Genomic DNA, 23,315 nt, shown 5'->3' with positions numbered 1-23,315 from the left:
TCATCCTGAGTCCTTAGTCTAGGGCAGAGAGGCGCACAGAGTGCAGGGGCCATCATTTATACAGCCACTGTGTGAGCTCTCTAGGCGTTCTGGAGTCCTGGTCACTGTCCTTCTGCGGGTGTTCAGTCCTGGAAGGCTGACAGTGCAGGCCGCAGCTCATGGCAGTGGTCACCAGCCTGAGGGTCCTGACCCCTTTGAGGGTTGCACATCAGATATCCTGTATATCAGATAGAAATTACAGTTACAGAGTAGCAATGGAAACAGTTTTATGGTTGAGGGTCACCATAGGTCACCACAGCATGAGGGGCTGTATTAAAGGGTTGCAGCGTTGTGAAGGTTGAGAGCTTGGCTGGAACCCCCTTACCTGCAAGGCATCTATCTGTCTGTCTGTCCGCTAGCCAGTGAAGGCAAGTCGTGTGAGGAGGGTGCACGTCGTGCCGAGGGGCACGTGGGGGAGGCACCGTGGAAGTCTGCAGAGCCACTCCCCAGTGTTAATGATTTGAGATGGGGGAGTTTGGTTCTGCGGGCAAAGGCCTCAGGTGGCAGGTACTGGGGTTAGAGTGGAGCCACTTTCTGGTAGAAATAGGCCTGTATGACTAGCAGCATTGCCACCTAGTGATCTGACTAGGCCTGAGCGGTCTGGCTCCAGAAGCTGTTAACCAGACCAGTTTTATAATGTGGACTGTAGGAAAAGACCAGGAGCCCTTGCCTCTGTGTGTGTGTAGCGTGTGTGTTTGGATGTGTGTCCATGCATGTGTACACGTGTGTGTGTGTGTGTGTGTGTGTGTGTACACGTGTGTGTGTGTGTATGTGTGTGTGTATGTGTGAGAGAGAGAGAGAGAGAAAGAGAGAGAGAATGTGTGTGTGTGTGTGTGTGTGTGTGTGTGTAAGCGCGTGGGTGCATGCATGCGTGTCTGTCTTGTCTCTGTTGTCAGGTCTCTGTTGTCCCTGCTGTGCATACAGAGTTTCCAGGGTTCTCCTAAAGCTGCCCCCACCTTTCTTAGGAGCTCGAGGACTGCAGATGGAGACTCACACAGGTTCTGGGGACTTGATGTCAGATCCTCACACTTGGGCAGCAACTGCATCGCGATGAAGCCATCTGCCCAGCCCCACTGTATTGGTGGGGAACAGGAAGTTGTACACAGAGAAGAGGGATTCCCATTGAGTAGGGCACCTCAGGTCTCTGGTGGCACTCAGATGCTGGTGAGGGCTGAAGAGAGACAAGGTAAGACCACAGCATGACTATGACCTGGATGAGGACATTGTCATGTAGAAGACCACTGGCTGCAGTCTGAGGGGTCACCTGTGGCACGTGTGGGCACGTGATTTCCAGAATGAGTGATTGCAGTTTATCAACCTGTTGTAGCAGATTCTTTTGAGAGCATGATGTCATCTGGTTGTGCAGGCTTATCACCCTCAAGGGGCTGAGGCAGGAGGCTTATGTGTTCAAGGGTCACCTGAGCAACTGGGACCCTATCTTAAAGTGGATCCTGCGAGGCAAACATCCATTACGTAATGGGATTACGTTTGGTAGGTTTGCTCTTGTTAATGTTAACAGTGTCCACCACAGATAAGTGTTAGGAATGATCCCTTAATCATTGGGATTGCCTTCTGAAGAGTCTACCTAAGCCCTTGATATTAAGAATTGTTCTGTGTGTGTGTGTGTGTGTGTGTGTGTGTGTGTGTGTGTGTGTGTGTGTGTGTGTATGTGTATGTGTATGTGTATTACACGCACACGCACACATAACCTGGGGAGGTCAGAACAGGGCACCCGATCCCTTGGGATTGGAGTTAAGAGTTGGTTCTGAGCCACTGTTTGGGTGCTGGGGACAGAGCTCTGGTCCTTGCAGGAGCAGTCACTCATCTTTAACAGCCGCTCCACCTCAACCTCCAAATTCTTTCATTTCAAACAACCCTTTTTGTCCACTTAGTAGAGCTGCATGAGGGAAGCAGGCACTTGGTTTCAGGCGTACCAGAGAATTCTCCTGCTAACTTTGCTTGGCATTGTTTTATTTTGGGGTATGAATGACCTACCCTACTAGCAGCGAAGGGCTCTGACGAGATCAGAAACGACAAGGATGGATTTGAAGTTCTCACCCTTATTTGGAGACAAAGCAGAGAGGACCCTGCTTATTTCTGGTGGCCGGTCTCAGGTCTGCCTCCAGCAGGGTTCCCTGCGAGGAGGATAGAGCGGGGGGAGGTTGTAGTGTCCTGGGCTATGGTTTGAACCAGCAGGTGGATTTGGGGTATCCATTCAAGCCCAGGTTAGCTTGGATTTACATGAGGGTGGGTTGGTTGGGTGTCTCTTTCCTGAAATGCTTGTGGCATGAAGGGGGGGGGGGATTTCAGATGTTCTAGGAATTTGGATTATTTAATTATACCTCACAAGAGGCATTCTTGGACCCGGGGACTCAACATCTAAACACAAGACTGCTTGGATTTTCCTCACACAGTGTGCGTGTTACACATAGCCTGGATGTGGTACCAGTATTTAGTACACCTCTGGTTTTACTCTGACTTGAGGCGGATGTGACACTTTTCTACAGGTAGGATTCTGTCAGCGTCCAAAGAGCTTCAGAATTTGAAGAATTGGAGGGTTTTTAGGTTAGTGGTACTCAGCCTGAATCTTCCCAAAACAGAGAATTTATAGCTTTTACCTCAGGCAAACTATCTGAGGTAAATTGTAGTTCTTTAAAAGCACTGCCTGTACCCCCCCTCCCCCCTCCCGTTCCCTCCCTCCTCCCCACTTCATCTTTTTTTTTTTTTTCTTTCTTTTTTTCGGAGCTGGGGATGAACCCAGGGCTTTGCGCTCGCTAGGCAAGCGCTCTACCACTGAGCTAAATCCCCAACCCCTCCCCACTTCACCTTAATCCACATCCCATCACCATGAGGGTATAGGACATTCCTACCCACGCTTCTCTCTTTGAACCATATTTTATCCTGTTTCCTCTGCTGAGAAACTCCGTGCCCTGTTTTAACGTGCCCTTCACCTGAGAGGTGACTAAAGGGAGCCTCAGCAGGCCGCTGTTTCTGCTCTCTCCCTGGGGGACAGTGACAGTTCAGACACTCCAGGTTGGGGGTAGCTCTGTAGTTTCTGAATGGTTAGTGCAACCTGGGGACCTCGTCCTGGTAATGATCACTCTACCATCCAGTTTTCCTTAGGGCATAGCTCCTGCCGAGGAAACCCAAGATGCACGGCCACCACAGCCTTTGTTCCTAGTTCACCGTGCCGTTGTTAGCGGAAATACCTCCCCGGTTATTGGCAGCAGTAGAACATCTGTCTAAATATGACTTCCTGCTGTCAGCTAGAGCCCCTCTGTTCTCAGATTAACATTCTCCGACAGATGATTCTTGTTGGGCCAGAAGCTTTTCCAAGTTAGATTCCATTCTTTATTGGTTTAATTTACCTGGGGCAGAAGCAATAATGCTCGTTTTTTTTTTTTTTTTTTTTTTTTTTTTTTTTTTTAAAGGAAAAGAAAAAACCTTTTCTGGCTAATAAAATGTTGGCAGTTGAAAATGTGTCGGAAGATATATTTAGAAACACCTTTGTGCAAATGATTAAAAGAATTTACGATTCAAGTGCCTCTTGGCCTTTTAACTCATAGACAGACCTAATGTTGATAGACTGTTTCAAGGCATGGGAATATCTTAACGGTGGGTTTACCTGTCCCCGGCATCACAGCGGAACACCACACAACGCCCAGAACGGTAGCTTCTGATGAAGGTGGCCCTTGCTTATTTTTGCTCAGGAGTTCTCTTGAGGAACTTCAGAAGCTCTTCCTGAGCTCTGTCCACCTGTGTGGATTTAATTAACTGTGTGGCCTTGCAGAACCTAAGTTTTCAAGATCGTGCTAAAAATAGACAGTCACTATAAGCACCGCCTCCCATCTTCTTTCTGTTGCGTGTCTGTGTCCCTGCAAGGGTGACTAGCTTGGTTTGGAGAAGGTACATCAGGTGTTCTCGTCAACACGCCTCGTGGTAGAAGATGACCTCAGGTTGAAAGGTGCCTTTAAACAGAACACGTACTCTCTGAGTAGCAGAATTCCTGCCAAAAATGTGAGCGTCTATCCGCTTGGAGCGGTCTAGTGCGGGTCACCCACTGCACCCTCCTGAGGGAGGGTGGCTGGCCTAATGTTTCTTGGATTTAACTGTTTGACTCTGCAGTAGGCACCTCTGGGGGCAGAGTCTGGGGACTGAGGTTTGTGAGGGTCTGGGGTCAAGAGCAGGGCGCGGTTCTGGTTTTCAAGCTCTGTTGCTCTCTAGTGCGTTGTCCTCCTGAGGGTGGCTGTTGCGTTCTGTATACAAGGGTGAGCATGTTAGGCAGACTGTATTGTTCATTGAAAGAAAAAGTTTAACCTATGGACTTCATTGTCTTCAGTCCCCTTTTTCTTTGTCTCTCCTGGGTTCCAAACCAGCAAACGCCCACTGGTGATTAATGTCCGTGTCCATCACCGCCACCACCACCCCCACCCCCACCCCACCCCCACTCCCACAAGAGTTCCAGAAAACATGACTGGTTATTTGTTGGAAATCACGGCTGGTTATTAGTGAGAACTCTGGCCTCCCCTGTGAGGCCCTCGGTTTTTTTAATTTCCTTCTTGATTTTATATATAAATTATGTAAAAAAATTTTTTACTTATAACATCGTAGCTTTGACTTTTAATTGCATCTGTGAGGTTCCGCCCCATCCCCCCCCACACACACCCTGGCTTCTTCAGCAAGACGGTAGGAGGCGGCGTGATGAATGACTTCATTATGCAAAGAGAACTAATGTCGCTGATTTTCGCCAACACCAGCTTACGTGCACCTTGGGAAATAGCATGATTCCGAATAATTTGCTAAGTCTATTTTTGGATTGTGACATCTGGTTCTGTAGGCATCATGCAAATCTGAGTAGATCACAGTTAATTTAATGACTGTCGGTGTGAAGCTTCAACCTGGAAAATTCCTCCGGCCCCTATGAGGTGGCTGAAGGGACAAAAGGCCCTTGTCACAAAAGCCGGGTGATGTCAGTTCATTCCCAAGCCTCAGGGTGGAAGAAGAGAACTTAACCACCTCTTGGAAGTTGTCTTCTGACTTCCACACACTGTTGGCATGCGTGTGCCCAGACTCCTTATTCTTTCTGCAACTTTAAAGAGACGGCAGTACACGTCCTAAAATGTGCCTTTCGCCCGTTCCCCAGTTTCCAAATTCCTCTCCACAGAGACATCCACGGGCCCCTTCAAGGATCGATATCCGTGTTTAATTATGGCTTGATATTTGCTCTTTGAGGGATACCGGGTGTTTACACGAGGGCAGCTGCCAGCTGTGCGCGTGCGAGCACGGGCGGGCACTGCCGTCCTTACGAGCGGCTTCCGAGGGGTGCAGCCTCTGGAAGCACGGATTCGCACAGCTCGCACACACGCAGGGTGCTGAGTCGCTCACTGTCCCCTCCCTGCTTTTCCGTTCCAGCTGCAGCATGAGAAGGCAGAGCTGGAGCAGCACCTGGAGCAGGAGCAGGAGTTCCAGGTCAACAAACTGATGAAGAAGATCAAGAAGTTGGAGAATGACACCATCTCCAAGCAGCTCACCTTAGAGCAGGTGAGGGGAGCTCGCTCCGCTTCCTTAAGCCGCCTTGGTGGGGGGGGCACCAGGGAGTAGAAGGGAGAAACTGCTTCTGGCCCTTCCTTTCCTCAGTGGGGACTGTGTTTTCCCGGCGAGCGTTGGTGAGTTCACATCACAGAGCCCCTGTTCCTTTTCTCTCACACTCTTTAGCCACATTTGATGTTTCAGGAGCCGTGCGGGTGAGCTCCAGATTTGCATTGGGCAATCCTTTTCTGCCAACTGGGATGGCGTTGGGCGAGGGATGTCTTAACCTCAGAGTTTTTTCATTGTCAGTCCTGTGTATGGCAGGCTTGCAGGGACCGAAAGCTGCTTTCAAAGGTTGTTCAGGGGAAACTGGCATCTTCCCACAATGGTCTCACAGGAACCGCTCCCCTCAGCCAGCCTTGAGGAGATGGATAACGGGGCGGTAGGCGTTTTCAGCTCATCCAGGGTCAGTCACTATGTAGGGGTCAGGTCCGTCACTATATAGGGTGACCCCGATGGGCCACGCTCATTTTTCTGAGCCACGGGTCTCCGTTTGCAAATGCAACAGAGGAGACTGAAACTGGGGGGCGGCAGATTGGGAGGTGCAAAGCTAGTCAGGCTCCAGTGTTCGTTTGTCTGACAGGTTGGGGTGGGTGTCCATCCCAGAGCTAGCCTTAGAAGCACACACTGGCCCTTCCACTCGTGTCAAACACAGCTATGGTGGCCATCATCCTTCCGTGGACGCTGAAGTGATCTCTGGTGCTTTTTCTCCCTCGGTAGCCGGAAAGTCTTTTATTTCCCTAAGAGACACATTATTAAAGGGGGCCCGTCTGTGGTGTGCGGCTACGGGCTCCCACGTGAAGCTGAGCACGTGGGTTAAGACATCCCAGCTCTGTCTTGCCGACGCTGAATACCATGTAATGATTTAGCTCGGCCCTCTGAGCAAGCACTCCAAACCCTCTCAGTCTCCGTGTTGTCCGTCTGTCCGTCCGTCCCTGTGCCAACTCATGTGTCTGTCATCCTCTTGCTCCAGTTACTCATCTGTCTTATTTCACACGGAATGCTTTCCTTACATGTGTGTCCGTGGGCTGCTCCTGTGTGTGGTGCCTGCAGAGGTCAGAAGAGACTATCCCGTCCCATGCGTCAGGAGTTATAGATGGTGAAGCAGCACCCTGTGAGGCTGGGAACTGAACCCAGGTCCTCTAGAAGAGCGACGGGTGCTCTGAACCCCTGGGCCATCTCCCCAGCCCCCTGTAGCTCTAGATAGAACCGGGGTGGGAACGAGAGGTTGGGTGTGGTCTTATTATCCTTACACAAAGGTACCAAAGGAGACTGGTTGTCCCTGGGACTTGTGGTACCGAATGGTTTCTTTAAAAACGCCCTTGCCCCTTCTCTGTTCAGTTCGGTTTCCAAGGGTTGGTTATTCCATAAGCACACTTAGAGCACTCTGTTTCTATTGGTCATCTTTCAAACTTAGACGCAATCTATAAGTTTTAGAAGACTCAGGTTCCCAATTTAAAAACACTGCATCCCCATGTTTGCCCACACCACTGCTGTGATAAGACAAGCCACCTGCAAAGTAAACCATTGAGGATGTGTGTTTTAATCCACGATACAAGTCCCAGGCATCTAAGCCATTTAACGAGAGACACAGGGAGCTCTTTTTTTTTTTTTTTTTTTTTTTTTTTTTTTGTCCCCTGAGATGGGGATCGAACCTAGGGCCTTGCGCTTGCTAGGCAAGCACTCTACCACTGAGCTAAATCCCCAACCACTGAGATGTGGCCTTTTGTGATGTTGGCTGACAGCATTTCGTTTTTTAAAGTATAACTTCCGTTTTATTTTTCCATGGTATTTTTCTTTCTGCCTTCATGAAATCACCTCTTTACATGGGCTTTGGTGGAGGTCATGGTGCAGCGCCAGCAGGTCTGAATCATGGTAGGGGTGTTCGGTCCTTCCGGGCCTCCCGAGATCGATTCCTGATGACCTTGCTATGGATAGCACAGCTCACGCAGTAGTGCAGCTTGACATAGAGCTTGGGAAGCACGTAAGCATTGAAGACGCGTGCTTCAGATATGTCCCTGACTGCAGCGGCTTCTACAGTGTTCCGAATGACAAACTTCTTGATGACCTTATCCTTGGGCACGCACCGGGCGCAGTTCGTGCCGTGTATTGGCTGCATATGGCCACGGCCCTTTTTTGGCAGGACCGTTGTTTCTCCTTTTTTTGGTCATATTGGAGCCAAGACTTGAAAGAGCGAAAGAGCGGCTGACAGCGTTTAAAGCATCTCCCCCCTGTGAGTGTTCATAGGCTGTGACCCGGTTCTCCAGTTGTGACCACAAGGAGGAGACAGAGAGCTGGCTTCAACAAGGAAAGGGCTGTTGTGTCACAGGCTCGGGGGAGGTGAAGAAAGTGGTGTGGTGTGACAGACCTCTTTCAGGGGAGGGAGACACAACATACTTTACTCAGCCCAGAGAGGGAACTCAGGGCAGACCAAAATACTGATACCAGCAGCATTTACCTTGGTGAACCAATGAATTCATAGAAGTCATTTACAGGAGTGTGGGTGAGGGATTACTTATGGGAGCAGAAATAACTCAAAGACAGATTGATACCAAGGTTTACCCCAGCATGGTGACTGCTCACAAAACCTGGGAGCCTGGAGCACACTGACAGCCTGCAGGCCGCTCAACAGGTTGGGGCATGTTCTTTCCAAGTGACTGTGATCCAAACTGCCTCTCCCAGGAAGGCTAGCTGGTTTCTGCTTCTTCCAGACATCTGGACTAGTCTCAGGTCTTCTTTGAAGCTTGGTTCCTATAGTGAGGGGGTGCCTCTGAGGGGACCTCTCCATTGTTTACTCAGGCAGGGAGGGGCCTAGTGAATGTGATCAGTTTCAGGGACTTCCTGAAACTATTGAGTTGTTTATTTGCGTTCCTGCTTAAAGAGATGTTCCTTGGAGGATGGAATGTTTCAATCTTGGATGAAACTTACGCAAAAAATGGATTTGAAGGAGGCAAGGCAGGAGCAGGGATGGGCAGGGATAGGGGTACCCACCATCTATCAAACCAGACTCTGTATACTTGAGTAACAGTCTAAGGCGCACATTCTATCTGTGAACATGCAACTTACTAGGAAAGAGCTCCAGCAGGGTGTGCCTCCCAGAGCCTCTTGGTGGAAGGAGTATGAACTGAGACATGTCAGGGTTATATTTTAATTAAAGTAGAGAAATTGTCACATTGTCTCTAAGTTCTCTCCCATTGCTCTAGGTAGGTCTGGGTGGTTAAATGTGAGGAACACCCTGCATATTTTTTCTTGACAGGTAATCTTAGCCCGTGTTTGGGGAGCGGAGGATGTTCTGGTTTCTTTTGAGTCTCTGTGGCATCACCTGACCAGCTCTGCTCTGTGGTGGTTCCTGTGTGTCTGTATGGGATGCTGTCGGAGTCAGCTTTCTGCATCCTAAGTGGGCACGACTATCCCATGCTGCCCCCACCCCCATTTAGTCATTGTTGTATTGAGATGAAGCCCAGCCCCCCAGTTTATCAGGATCGTCTGTGCCCTTAGCTTGGGGAACTGGGTCGTAGGAAATGCAGCGCTGTGGCTGTGGTCTGTGACCCAGCAGCTCGGCAACATGGTGCCGCTGTGCATAGAACCTTCGAGAGGTGGGACCTGGTGTGATGGAAGTAGGTCACTGGCGGGCATTGCCTTCAAAGTGGTGCGGTTCTGGTGTTGGAGAGAGACCAAGTTACAGAGAGCAAGACGAGTACTAATCCTGAATCTCTGGCTTCCTCTCTCTGTCCTGCGTCCTTCTGATGCTATGCACCGTGCTGAGACTCAAGCAAGGGGGCTGTCTTCGGTCTTGGAGTTTTAGCCTCCAGAACTGTATGCTGACTAAACTCTGTAGCTTTGAGTGTTGTGTTACAGGAACACAAAACAGGCCAGTCAGAGAGAGGGAAGGAAACAGTGGCTGCTCAACACCCGGCGTGGGCATTTTACAAAGCAAGAAAGCGGTGGAGTAAATTCATAGTCTGCTCACACTTGACTGGTACACAATTGCGTGGCTGCCTGCCTGCCCGCCCTCTTCCTTCCCTCCCTCCCACAGTTGGCCCCATGTAACTCCATCGGTGGGTCATGGGAGTCTGAGTGTCCTCACATGTGCAGTGTCTGCCCTGTCAAATCCATATGTGAAGGGTGGATTCTAAGATGGTGTAGTCATTCGATTTCATTGACATTGGTCTATAATGCCAGCTTTCCAGCCAAAGAAACTTACAGGCTTTCCCTGGAGTCCAGGCCTTCTGGAATGGGCCCTGTGACCCCAGGCCTAGAGTTATGACCCTTTCTGTGAAATAAGCATAATATCTAATTCATAGGGTTAAAGACCTGTTCACTCTGCCCGCTGCCTCCCACACTCCCTGATGCAGGAGGAATCGGTTCACACAATAACCCAGTAAAAGGGCCCAGAGTGTTCTTTGTTCTCTCTCTCTCTCTCTCTCTCTCTCTCTCTCTCTCTCTCTGTGTGTGTGTGTGTGTGTGTGTGTGTGTGTGTGTGAGAGAGAGAGAGAGAGACTGAGAGACTGAGAGACTGAGACTGATGAGTTTAAAAAGGTAGGTGCTTGTTGGCCAAGCGTTGGTTCTTTGGGTCACATAAAAGATGAGATGGAGGGCTGGAGAGATGGCTCAGTGGTTAGAACACTCACTGCTCTTCCAGAGGTCCTGAGTTCAGTTCCCAGCACCCACATGGTGGCTCACGACCATCTGTAATGGGATCTGATGCCCTCTTCTGGTGTGCCTGAAGACAGGGACAGTGTACTCATATACATGAAATAAATGAATCTTTAAAAGGAAAGATGAGACCAATTTTAGCAGTGGACTGTGGCCTCGGTATGTCAGAGGTTGTTTCCAGAATGTTCAGGACCTCTTCCTTCTACAGAGAACAGGCGTCTACATGTGTTGTCCAAGGGAGCAGAAACGTTACTCATCCAGGGACCCAGTGACAGTTTCCCTCCAGGAATCACAGCTGCTGCCTTTAATCAAGCAGGGTTGATTGGTGAGTTCAAGTCCCATCACCCACATAAGGCAGCTAACTCCCAAACTCTGTACCTCCCAGCTGAGGGATCAAGCACTTATTTCTGGCCTCTGTGGACACAGACATAAGTGTGACCGCGCATAATAAAGTGAATCCTATGAAAGGAAAAAGTTGTCGCCTGGCCCTCTGGGTAATCTGGTACTCCCCGTTTCCAGGGCAACATGAGCAACAGACGTCTCGCTCCTCCCTCAGCCTGCTTGTCCATGCCTCACGGTTCTGAGAATTCTCTCCTGGCCGGTCACCGTGACCTGGCTCTCTGTCCTCTTGTACTTTGTCTTTGCCTGTGCCGCGGTGCTAGTCGGACAGCACGGGCCTGTATGAATTCATGTATTAATCTCTCACAGTCTCCCAGGAAAGACAGCAGTAGGGGTCTGGCCTGGAGCCTTGTTCTGGGATGGCAAGTGGTCCCCAGTGGTCAGGGATGAGGAAGATCTGGACAATGAAGGAGGCTTTCACTAGGCAGCAGAGAAGACTGGGAACATACAGATAAGGACAGAAAAGGAAGACACAGGCCGGCTAGAGAGAGACACCCACTGTCTTAGTTAGGGTCTTATGGCTGTGAACAGACACCATGACCAATGTAAGTTTTATAAAGGACAACATTTAACTGGGGCTGGCTTACAGGTTCAGAGGTTCAGTCCGTTATCATCAAGGCAGGAACATGGCAGCATCCAGGCAGCCATGGTGCAGGAGGAGCTGAGAGTTCTACATCTTCACCCGAAGGAAGCCAGGGACAGACTGAGCATCCCCAGGCAGCTAGGAGGAGGGTCCCCAAGCCCACCCCACAGTGACACACTTCCTCCAACAAGGCCGCACCTTCTAATAGAGCCACTCCCTGGGCCAAGCATATGCAGACCATTACACCCACGTTCGGCCTCGTTCAGGGAAACAGAGGTGCCCTGGCAGGCAGAAGCGGAGAGGACGCTCCGTGCCAGCGTCAGCAGGCTCTGCAAAGCCGTGCCGAGAACAGAAATGGCGGGGAAGGTAGTAAATGGATTCTTCCTCTTCCTCACAGGAGAGGCTAGTGGGGATTCCAGGGCGTCGGCTTGTCCTTAGGGCTAGTCATTTAGCTGTCCCAGGGCCTGGCCAGGCCTTGATGCTAACAGTGCCCCATGGTGTTACTCTCAGTTACTAGTCCTAAGTGACGCATAGGGGCCCAACAAGAGCCCAGCTTCTGAGGACAGTGCCCCCAGGGTCCTGTGCCATCTACCGCTACAGAAAGCCTCGTGGGCCAGTGTGGCACACGGAGTCGGAGTCCTTAGGAAGAGGCTTTGTTCGCAGTGTTTTTTATTGATTAACTCTTTTGTAACTTGGCAGTTTCTTGTATAGGATCCAGCAGACGATCTTCCTTTAATCTGTATCACCCGCCTTGCTCTCTCTTCCCCTAGGAACCTTCTTCCCTACAACCCCGCTCCATCCATCTCTGCCAGTGGCTACATCCCCTGCCTATCAACCCCCCCCCCCCCCTTCTCCCAACCATCCTACTGCCTAGACTCCTAGTCGTTCATTCTTAAGGCAGAACAGGGAAATGGTGAACAGGCTCTAAGTTTACGGTTGGGATTCTTGCCCTGAGAATTGGGATTCTTCATGTTCCTTTTCTGTTGTCTGGAAGGTAATTCCCTCACGGCAAAAACCAGACGGGGGGGGGGGGGGGGCAACGCCTACCAACCAGAGTGCGTGCTTTGTAGTGCGCATCACCTTAGAAGTTGCACATCCACGTGACTTATGCAAGAGCGGACAGAGCCCTTGACTTTTTTTGTTGTGGAGAACAAGGTGTTTCTGGAATTCACAGGACCAGCCAGGTCCCTTAGGGTCCCGTTCACACTGACTGGGTCCTTGTCTATTTCAGCAACTGGAAGGACTTTGTCAGGAGAGAGCCTGTGGCACCTGCTGCGTGCTGTGTGCTCTGAGGAACACAAAAAGTAGCTGTCTCTTGAGCATTGAGCTGCATTGAGGCGGTAAAATCCCATGACGTCCGTGTGTGTGTGTGTGTGTGTGTTTTTTTTAAAGATTTATTCATTTATTATATATAAGTACACTTTAGTTGTCTTCAGACACACCAGAAGAGGGCATCGGATCTCTTTACAGATGGTTGTGAGCTACCATGTGGTTGCTGGGAATTGAACTCAGGACCTCTGGAAGAGCAGTCGGGTGCTCTTAACCGCTGAGCCATCTCTCCAGCCCCCGTGTGCGTGTTTTTTTTTTTTTTTTCTTTTTTTCGGAGCTGGGGACCGAACCCAGGGCCTTGCACTTCCTAGGCAAGCGCTCTAACCACTGAGCTAAATCCCCAACCCCCCGTGTGCATTTTTGACACTCGATTTCAACCCTTGGAGTCTTACATCTTGATGGTAATCCATTGCCCTCCCAAGGAAATTGGGAAAACGAGTATGAAAAGACACAACATCACAAAAATATTTCTGGGACTGCACCTGTACTCCCTCCTCACCCCAACCCCCTGCCTCACCCCTGCCCCAGCTGCTGCTGCTGATTTCTCTCCCCTTCTCCTCCTCTTCCTCCTCCTTCCTTCTAAAGCACTAGTGAACATGTCACTTTGAAGTTAGGCGACAGCAGATTTGGGGGGCCGTTTCAGTTCTTTCCAAAGCCTAGTTACAATAGTCAAACCCACTCGCTCACTGCTCCTTCAGGAGAGAGGGAAAGAAAGACGCCTCCCGCTGCCGAATTATAAGTACGATTTTGTGCCCTAGATGTAGGTGAACGTATCAAGAAGCCTCGGGCAGTCTCCTTAACTTCCTTGGTTCCGTCCTCTCAAGCTGCCAAATTGTCACAACATCAACTGAGAGGTCTCTGGGCACTGCCATTGGGGAGGAGAGGCCCCTGTCCTGTAGCAGCTGGAAGGGACACCTGGCCCCCGGTGCACTTGCATTTCCACGAAGAACAAACGCTCAGCTGCGGCCCTCGCGTGAATCGGGTGATGTCTCCACATGGGTCAAGCCCACGCAGGTGCTATTCCATGATGGACCTTGGCGGTCTCTGTCCAATGTAGGAAAAAGTGGTGTATGTTGTCAGGCTGGTGGGGCGAGACTTCGTCCAGTAAAACAAGCCACACCGAGGTGCTGTGATGACTGCAGTAAAAGGCAGAACCCCGAACCGTAGAGCTCCTGCTTATCCTTTGAGCGCATCAAGTGTCTGCTGAGATCCCAACGGATGATGTCGGCTGACGAAGAGACGCACGCAGCAGTGGAACGGGAGGAGTAAATTCAGCCGCCCCACACATGGCGTCGTAGCATCAGTAGCAACAGTCAGTGGCTTCGTTTGAAAGGAAACTCAGGTTTCGGATGCAGGGCTTCTCGGGTTTTATTTTCTTACAGAAGATTATTTTGGGACTAGCAAGATGGCTTCCTGTTAAGAGGACTCACTGCCAAGACAGATAAACCCAGGGTCAGTCCCCAGACTTACGTGGTGGAGGGAGAGAAGCCCAGCCCCATACACTGAATGAACTGATGTAAACTTGTCCACTGGCCTTTTTTTTTTAAAATCTAAATTTATTTATGTGCATGTGTGTGGAGTGACCAAGGAGTCCAGAATAGGGCTGCAGATCCCTTGGAGCTGTAGGTATGGGGTTTGTGAGCCATCAGTAATGGGTGCTGGGAGCTGAGCTCAGGCCTGAGCACTGAGCCATCTCCCCTGCCCCTCCTGACGTCTTGACATAGCTAAAGGACATACACAAACCCAGTGCTTATCAACCTGTTTCCCATCCACAGTAATTACTTAGCCAAGACGGGGAAGGAGCATCCTGGAGACAAGCGTGTCGGTTTGTGTAATGGGGTGCCCATGTCAGAGAGGAAGGGAGACCTGACTGTCTGTCGCTGCTGTTTTTAAGTTCCCATTACACGGTGTGGCCCATGCTTTTTAACACCAGCAGTTGGGAGGCAGAAGCCAGCCGACTTTGTTTAAAAGAAGAGATGTAGGTTACGTTATAGAAGGCTAACTCTGGGCTCTCTCGATGTCTCCCAGGGAGCCAAGTATTGGCTCAATTTTAATCTTCGTGGGAAGTGATTGATCGATCTCCTTAAGGGATAATACACATAACTTAACACCAGCTTATTGCTGGGTTGCTATTGGTATTTGCGGTCCTGAGTTCAAATCCCAGCAAACACATGGTAGCTCACAACCATCTGTAATGAGATCTGGTGTGTCTGAAGACAGCTACAGTGTACTTATATATAATCAATCAATCTATCAATCCATCCTTCTATTATGAAATTAAGAGATTTCTAAAGTTAGATGCCTTTATTTTTTTCTTATTTTTTGGTTTTTCGAGGCAGGGTCATTCTGTGTAGCCTTGGTTGCCCTGGAGCTTTGAAGACAAGATTGACCTTGAACTCTCAGAGATCCACCTGCCACTGCCTCCTGAGTACCGGTGGGTGGCGTTTGCCGCCACTGCCTTGCTGCCTTCAAATTCTTTTTTGTTTTTTTAAATGACAAAAAAAATAGATGCTCTTTAAAAAAAAAAATTGGGTAAGGCAGAAGTGGCAGAGAGACAACCATTTCATCTCCAGGACTATTGATTATGCTACATAATTTGCTCTCATATCATACACGCACACACACACCCTTCCCTCCCTTCCTCTCTTCCTTCCATACAGAAACATTTCCAGTTCTTGGGGGGCATAAACTCATCCTCAGTAGTGGTAGTAAATGACTGTCCTTTCTCCTCCTCTTTCTCCTCTTTCTCTTTGCTGCCTGACTTCTATGAAGCCTCCTGGTGTGAGCTTGGGGGGTGGGAGTGGGAGGACTGCAGGATCTGTCCTTAGTTCTGAATGCAGTTGCTGATTGGGTAATCACCTGGGGGTGGGGAAACTGCCTTAATAGCCTAACACAAACAGACAGTGTTTCTGTTTTGTTTTTGTTTTCATTTAAGGACTGTTTTCCAGAAAGTACGGGCCAGAGTCAGAGATGCATTCTCAGCTAGGAGGAGAGTCATCACCCAGAAACCCGCAGGGTCTGTGCCTGGGTTCTGGCTGCCTCTGCAGGTTTAACCCTGAGGGGCGTGTGCAGAGCAAGGCCTCCTCTGCAGGGCCAGCAGCTCTCCTGTCCCCTCATGAGTCCTCCGAGGTACTTTCTCCTGATGTGTGTGTAAAGGTTGGGTCAGCTTGCAGGGAAGGAAAGTGCGGTAGCATGAGGCAAGGCCTCGGTTGCTCCTGCTCCAGCAGCGACGTGCACATAGCTCGCTCCTGGTTTGCATGGATTGTTTTCTAAAGGCTGCAGGCTTGCTTTCCCAGGCGGTGCTGATCCGGGTCTATTAGAAGGGATAGTGATGGGGTAGGATGAGCCAATATGACCTTCAGCTGGAACCACTCTGAGGGAACTGGGGGGCAGCAATCCCATCCCCACTTGTTTGTTTAGGCTTTGTTGCCATCTCAGTGAGCCAGAGTAAAAGAGTCCTGGCTAAGTGGTTGGTTGGTGGAGGGTTTATATTTGAAGAGATTACATCTCCATATCCTTTGCATGGGTGGGTTCTTGCTACGAGGTTACAAGATGGGTTCACACTTGTGCACACCTTACACCTCATGAGTTACTCTGTGTGTGTGTGTGTGTGTGTGTGTGTGTAAGCAAAGGCTAACATTAGGAGTCAGCTTCGGTCACTCTCCACTTTTATTTACTGAGGCAGGCCCTCTCCCTGAGTTTGGAGCCTGCCGATTTGGCCAGTCTAGCCCGCCATCTTGCCCCAGGGACCTCTTCTGTCATGTCCTGAGCATTGAGAATATAGTTAGACGCCATGCTGTGTGAATGGTGGGGATTCTGGTCCTCATTCATTCATGGAAAGTGTTTTATTCACAGAGACTTCTCCCAGGTCCTTTAATTTTTTTTCTTTAAGGTTTGTTTGTTTCTTTCTTTCTCTCTTTCCTCCTCTTCCTCTTCCTCCTCCTCCTCCTCCTCCTCCTCCTCCTCTTCTTCTTCTTCTTCTTCTTCTTCTTCTTCTTCTTCTTCTTCTTCAAGATTTTATTTATTTTATGTATATGAGCACACTGTCACTGTCTTCAGACACACCAGAAGAGGGCATCAGATCCCATTACAGATGGTTGTGAGCCACCATGTGGTTGCTGGGAATTGAACTCAGGACCTCTGGAAGAGCAGTCAGTGCTCTTAACCACTGAGCCACCTTTCCTCTTCTTTTTTTAAAGAAATTATGACTATTTTATTTGAGGGGACCTGGTATGTACTGTGGTATGTTTAGAGGTCACAACGAAAAATCCGCAGGTCATTTCTATGACATTAGAGTCCTGAGGAACAAGCCTGGGTTGTCTTGCTTGGCTGCAAGCACCTTTGTCCACTGAGCCATCCTGCTGGCCCCCCAGGGGTGCTTTGAGAGAAGCCCCAATGTAACAAACTCTGTCTGTTCTGCTTGTAGGGAAGTCTTCCCGTCAGCTTTTCTTATGTGTAGATTGGTAGCCTCTGGCATGCTACTGGAGGGGTCTGATCTCCTGAGTTCAAAGTGTATTTTCCCTTATTGGTACTGATGAAATTGGGCTTAGACTAAACCATTGCCACGTGCACTGGAACAACGTTTCGGAGTCCACAGCAGAGCCTGAGGTGTAGGGTGGAATTCTTCCTGGGGGTGTCACTGCCTTCCCTGTCCCCTTCCTGGCATCAGACTCCTCTGTTCTGTTTCATTTCCACCTGGGCCTCATGCACTGGGTCCTCTGCCTTCATGTGCTGGGGTCACAGCTGTGCTCTGCCTGCTCTAATAGGGGAAGTGAACAGGGGGACGAAGGCAGGCATGGTAGAGCTGGGCCCCGCTGCCCTCCTGTACCTCCAGACGAGGGCCTGACAAACTGGGGGTCTGATGTCCCAGGGATATACTGTTCATCCACTGAGGAAGTCTGAGGAGGTTCCAGGCTTCATTGGGGTGTGTAATAGGACTCTTGGTCTGACGTTAATTAACCCAAAGTAAGAAATCTGAGCTGCTGAACACCAGTGAAGACTTGGGCATGCCCCCGAAGACTCCAGTAGAAAGCAGCAGCTTCCGGAATAAACTCCTAGTATCAAGCTGTACTGCCTGGGTCCTGTGGGCTGCAGAGTGGTGGCAGTGGGGGGTTGTGGTTGGATTAGCCTGACACTTAGGAATGTGACGGTGGGTGAGAGGATGCCTCTTAAGGGAACTCTGAATTTAAAGCAAATTCAGAATGTACAAACCAAGAAGGAGGTGAGGGAGAGAGCTACAGGCAGACCAGTGCTTCCGTATTTTTGAGGTGTGGCTGGGAGCACGTGACAGGTATTCCTCCGTTTGGACCCGCACTCGCTCCCTCTGGCCTGGGAAGCCAGTCTTACCTGGCAGAGTAGACTCCCTGCACCTCACAAAGCTCCCTGCACCTCACAAAGCTCGCTGCTGTGCCTTCAAGTACTTCTGAAGTATTCCGGCTCAGCACCTCCCTGTTTCTTGTCGTTGACTGTTCTTCAGAGACTATCACATCCCACCTTGCAAATGGCATGTTTTCTATATGTTTCCTATATGAGCCCAGCTCGTCCTGTTCAGAAAGCCACCGAATGACTGATGACGTGTTCTTGAATCTAGACACTTAGGATTCATTAATGAACAAAGGGGAGAGGAGAGGAATGGGGTGTGCGGGGTGGTGGCGGTGCACACAGTCAAAGCCTCTCACAAGCTTGCAGGAAGACACCATCGTAAAGCCCCTTACTCTGTAATAAGGCGTTTTTGCTAATAAAAGTGAACGAAATAGTATCTCACCAAGGTATAGTATGCTATTCCAACCAAGATACCGACATTACGGAGTTGGGATAGGGTAGGGAGAGAGGCCTAGAGAGTTACATCCTAAAGCCGGAACAGGATAAAACCAGAGACAGTGACAAGTGTTAAGCACAATATTCTAAGTGCCACGTACTAATGATGCCTGAGATGAGGCACTTAAACTCAGCCAGAAGTCACGCTCTACAAGCGGCGAGCTTCCATCCAGTAGCTTCTATTCTTCCAGCTAACCGATGGCAGAGCTGGGATTTGAACTCAGACATTTGACTCCAGGTCTGCGATCATAACTACTTAGTGTTCGTGACTTGTTTGAGAGACGCTGATAAATCTGATTGCGGAAGTGATTGGCCCTGGATTCGCTGTCTTGCCAAAGTGGTTATCCTTATAGGAAATGGTCTGATCCAGTGTCCGCTCTTTCCAAAGCGATCCTGCCAGCTTTCTTCTTCTCCTCCACATTCATGGTGAGAGACAGTCAAGGATACTCCAGTGCCCTGGCCTTCTCAGCAAAGCTGTTCCTCTTTCCCTCCTTTAGTTGAGACGGGAGAAGATTGACCTGGAGAACACGCTGGAGCAAGAACAGGAGGCGCTGGTAAATCGGCTGTGGAAGAGGATGGACAAGCTAGAAGCTGAGAAGAGGTTTGTTGGTGTGAGTGTGTGTGCGTGCGTGTGTCTGGAAGACTCCTGTCTGTTCACTAGGGACGGCTTTGGGGCGTTTGAATTGCTTGGGTCACACATACATCCTAACTCTCTTTGTTTTTAAATTAAATAATTTACTTATCCATGTACACTGTAGCTGTCTTCAGACCCGCCAGAAGAGGGCATCGGATCCCATTACAGATGGTTGTGAGCCACCATGTGGTTGCTGGGATTTGAACTCAGGACCTCTGGAAGAGCAGTCGGTGCTTTTAACAGCTGAGCCGTCTCTCCAGCCTCTCCCCGAACCGCCCAACTTGTTAAAGGAAAAGTGTTGACCTGTCTGGCAGCGGCCTCCTCTCTGTGCCTGGCTTTTCTCCCCCCAAGTGCAGATTGTTTTCATTGATTAGTTCAAGGCCAAGTCAGAGTCAATCGCGGTGCCGCTGTTTCCCGCTAGCTACTGTTCATCTCCAGGGTTTACTGACTCAGTCGGGTGATTTTAGTAGAAAAAGTGACCATCTGTTTGCTTTCAAACCGACTGTAAATAAATGCCCTCGTAATTACAATACGTGAGTGTTCTACGTCTCCAGACGTCAAGTGTTACTCAACCACAGACGTTCCTGAAGTTACCTCATTGCAGTCACAGGCCTCGTTTTTTTTTTTTATCATTTGGCACTTTGGGGTCGGAAGGGACAGAGAAGGGACAGAGCTCGTAAGAACGGCAGGAACATCCTGTCTGAGCTTTGTGTGCGGTAAACATGAATTCCTTTTGAAGGTGATTGTCAGTTCCCTGCCCCAGAATCTCCTGTTTGCCTCTGAGCAGCCTGTGTCGTACCTCACTGCAAGTGCTATTCCACACTGTCCTGGCTCGTGTGTAGAATTACAAACCCCAGACAGACTAAAGGTCCGTCCAGGAGAAATCCTCCAGCTGTAGTCACTCAGCATGCATAACAGGACTAACGTAGCAGTTCCAATAAAGTGAATTATAAAGTTATTTTGTGACCACAGCTGTAGTTCCCTGTTAATTGTCTCAGCCGGGTACAGCTGCAGACAGGTAAGTTTTTGCAGTTAGCCTGCCTTTTTGGACTGTAGATGGAGGCTTTATGTACATAGCGTCCTATTAAGTTACTGAGCGCAGTGTATGAAACGGTCGTTTCATAGGTACAAGGCTGCTGATCCCCTTTCTAATGTTTACCTGAATGATAATCTATAGCGAAGGTGGCTGCCTCCTCTACTGACCAAACAATTCTGACTCTGTGTCTCTGGTCCAGTTCGCCAAACCTTCTCAGGTTTAGCAGGGTCTGTAAGTGACTTCATCCTCCAGGGCGACCCTTAGCACTTCCTAAATTTCACCCGAAGCATTGAGAGAGTAGTTTCTTCCCTTCCATCCTCTGCAGTCCGCTTGCTAACCGTGTCCGTTAGCCAGGCCTGAGTGTTTGCTGGCCTCTGGGCATGAACCAGGTATGAGTTTACACAGGCCTCACAGTTACGTCTGGCTGCCAGGATCGCTCAGAGAAAGAGCAGGGATGATGATGTGCTGCTCGCTGCATGAGGCCCTGGGTTCAGATCCCCACCACCCACATAAAGCCAGACATGTTAGCTTGTGCCTCTAATCCCTGTGTGCTCCTCTAGGGAGATGGGAGGCAGAGATAGGAGAATCCCCAGAGGCTCGAGCAAGCTTGCCTTGCTTAGCAGCCGAGAACAAGAACAAGAGGAGACCCGTTGCAAACAAGGGGAAGGGAGGACCCACATCTGAGGTCATCCCCTGACCTCCAAGTGCGGGTGGCCTTGCGTGCAGCTGAACTGACACACCGGTCACACAAAAAACACAAAAGGAGTGAGATCTTGCCACTCTGCCCGTAGACCTGTGATAATAGGGTGGGCGGCGAGGTCTCGAGACAGGCTTCAGCCGGTCCCGCAGACACTTGTCGGGCAAGCCCTGAGCTCGGGCATCGTGTGTTCTTCTGCTGTAAACTGTTTTTCATTCTCGTAATTCTCTTTCTGTGAAGAATCCTCCAGGAGAAATTAGACCAGCCTGTGTCTGCTCCCCCGTCGCCTAGAGACATCTCCATGGAGATCGACTCTCCCGAGAACATGATGAGGCATATCCGGTTCCTAAAGAACGAAGTGGAGCGCCTGAAGAAGCAGCTGCGGGCCGCCCAGTTACAGCGTATGTGGCCTCCCCTCCCCTCTCCGCACCACGTCAGTCCCCATGCTCTACCGAGGGACTCGGGGTCCCCGTAGTCACTGCGTCACTAGTGACACGTAGACATTTGCACACGAGTTCCTGTTAACTCTGAGACGGGTTTTAAAGACAGAAGTGTCATGGCAGGAGGGGCTGTAATTTAGAATGCTTCCTGAAGATAATTTCGATAATCTCAGAAGGGAGTCCCTGACTGAACAGGAGCCCGGGTGCCTTCCTTCCTTCTGCTGCTGAGGTAAAATCTTGACAACGCAAGGGAGAGCAGGCTTATTTGACCCACAGGTTACAGTTCATCACCATAGGGAGGTCACAGAGGCAGGGCGTCGAGGAACTGGTCACATCATATCCATGGTTGAGAAGAGAGAACAGTTGATAAATGCATACCTGTGCTTGGCGCATGTGTGCGGGTGCACGCAAACACACACGTATGTATATGCACACACACACACATACATATACATATATACATATGCATATGTATCCATGTATGTTAGTTTATTAACAATCATAGTATTATTTATATGTTTTATTAACTTCTAAATAATATATTCAGCATGACATATATATGAATAATTGGTATATATAAATATATACAAATAAAATGGATTTCCCGAGAATTTCATATAATGTATTTTGATTGTCTTCACTGTTCAGCCTTCCCCCCCAACTCCTCCCATACCCACCCTCCACCACCACATTCCCAACTTTAATTCTGCTTTTTTTTTTTTTTTTCTTTTTTCTTTTTTTCAGAGCTGGGGACCGAACCCAGGGCCTTGCCCTTGCTAGGCAAGTGCTCTACCGCTGAGCTAAATCCCCAACCCCTTAATTCTGCTTTTTATTTAATTCAGGGAACCCAGTTACGCTATCTGTGAACTCAAGTATGTGGGCTTTGTCCACTGCTGCAGAGTAGGTCGACTGTGGGCCACATCCCTCTGGCAAGCTGGTTGGGAAGGGAGCCGCTCATGGCGCATGCCTTGCCACATCAATTAATGTAATTAAGATAATCTCCCATACACTTTGCTGAGGCCCATTTGCATGTGACTCTCCTATCTGACTTGGCTGTCGAGGGTTAGGGGGTTGGTCACAGCCTGTAACCCCAAATCAAAACCTGGCTGCCTGTCCTCTAAGGCAGTAAAAAAAAAAAAAAAGCCAAATTGATAGTGGAAAGCAGAAAAGGAAGATGTAGTCAGCGGCCACACTGGGAAGAGGGGAACAGAGAGATCCAGCCACCCCTCAAGTCTGGTTTGGGGGTCCTTGTAGTAGAACCAACTTAATCTTAGCCCCAGTTGGCTCACAAATCCGTGTCTCAGACTGTGGCTCTTCTATTTGTCCTTGACAGTTACTGAGGGGTCCCCCTTAATCTGCTTTCCTATCTGCTGGTCTGGGTCCTCCCTCCCCTAGCAGTGTACCCTAAATATTTGCAGTTTCTCCTGGCCACGTGCTCACGGTCCATCTCCTCTCATGGTGCCTTCTCCTCTCTCCCTTGTGGTCTCCTCTGCACCCCCAACCAGGTAACTCAGAACCTTCCCACCTCTAATCCTCCAGTACTTGGCTTGTAGTCACTTTCATTTAACCAATAGTTTTAAGGAGCAAAGTTCGCCCAACAAAAGCCTCGCAAACCTGAGAATGCACTTGCAGGCCTAAGCTCTTCAGGTATAGAATTTGGCAGTTCAGTCAGTACATAGCAACAGACCAGACCTCCACGATCCTGAAGCGAGACGGAAGTCTTCCTAAAGAGCCAAGGATTTGCACATCCAGGCGGTTCTGGTGCACGCGTGGGCCTGTCCATCCACCATGGATCCAGCTTTGTCTGGATTTCAGTCTCCGCCTGTACGCTTGAAATCTCTTCCAGGGAGACAGATTCCCTCTGCCTTTCCTTCTCCTAGTCCGAGATTCCTGGGGAAGTCAGAGCTTTGTCAGCACCCACTCCTTCAGCAGCCTGGTAGAGACTGAGTGTCAGAAGTGTTTCTTTAGAATATTTTCATTTCCGCCTGTTATAGTTCCAGCCCGCGTCTAATTGACAGTTAAAAGTAGTCATTAGGCTGGGGGACCTTTGCGATCCGCGTTTATCTGTGTGATGCTAATGAATCTACACAGGGGCC

General features: G+C 49.6%; 1 protein-coding gene and 1 pseudogene across 1 annotated transcript in view; one reads left to right on the top strand and one right to left on the bottom strand.

Moving 5' to 3' along the window:
- Ccdc6 (coiled-coil domain containing 6) overlaps positions 1-23,315 on the top strand; it is a 95,980-nt gene that overhangs the window by 51,566 nt on the left and 21,099 nt on the right. Inside the window, 3 exon segments of the mRNA NM_001427373.1 lie at positions 5,452-5,580; positions 18,910-19,013; positions 21,020-21,180. Of these exon segments, the coding sequence (NP_001414302.1) occupies positions 5,452-5,580; positions 18,910-19,013; positions 21,020-21,180 (394 nt within the window).
- On the bottom strand, positions 7,451-7,799 carry LOC108349054 (40S ribosomal protein S26-like; annotated as a pseudogene).

The sequence above is a fragment of the Rattus norvegicus genome, chromosome 20 (genome assembly GCF_021556685.1).
Source record: "Rattus norvegicus strain SHRSP/BbbUtx chromosome 20, alternate assembly SHRSP_T2T, whole genome shotgun sequence".
Taxonomy (NCBI): domain Eukaryota; kingdom Metazoa; phylum Chordata; class Mammalia; order Rodentia; family Muridae; genus Rattus; species Rattus norvegicus.
Note: the sequence above shows the minus strand (reverse complement) of the source record. Positions and strands in the feature narration are given on the sequence as shown.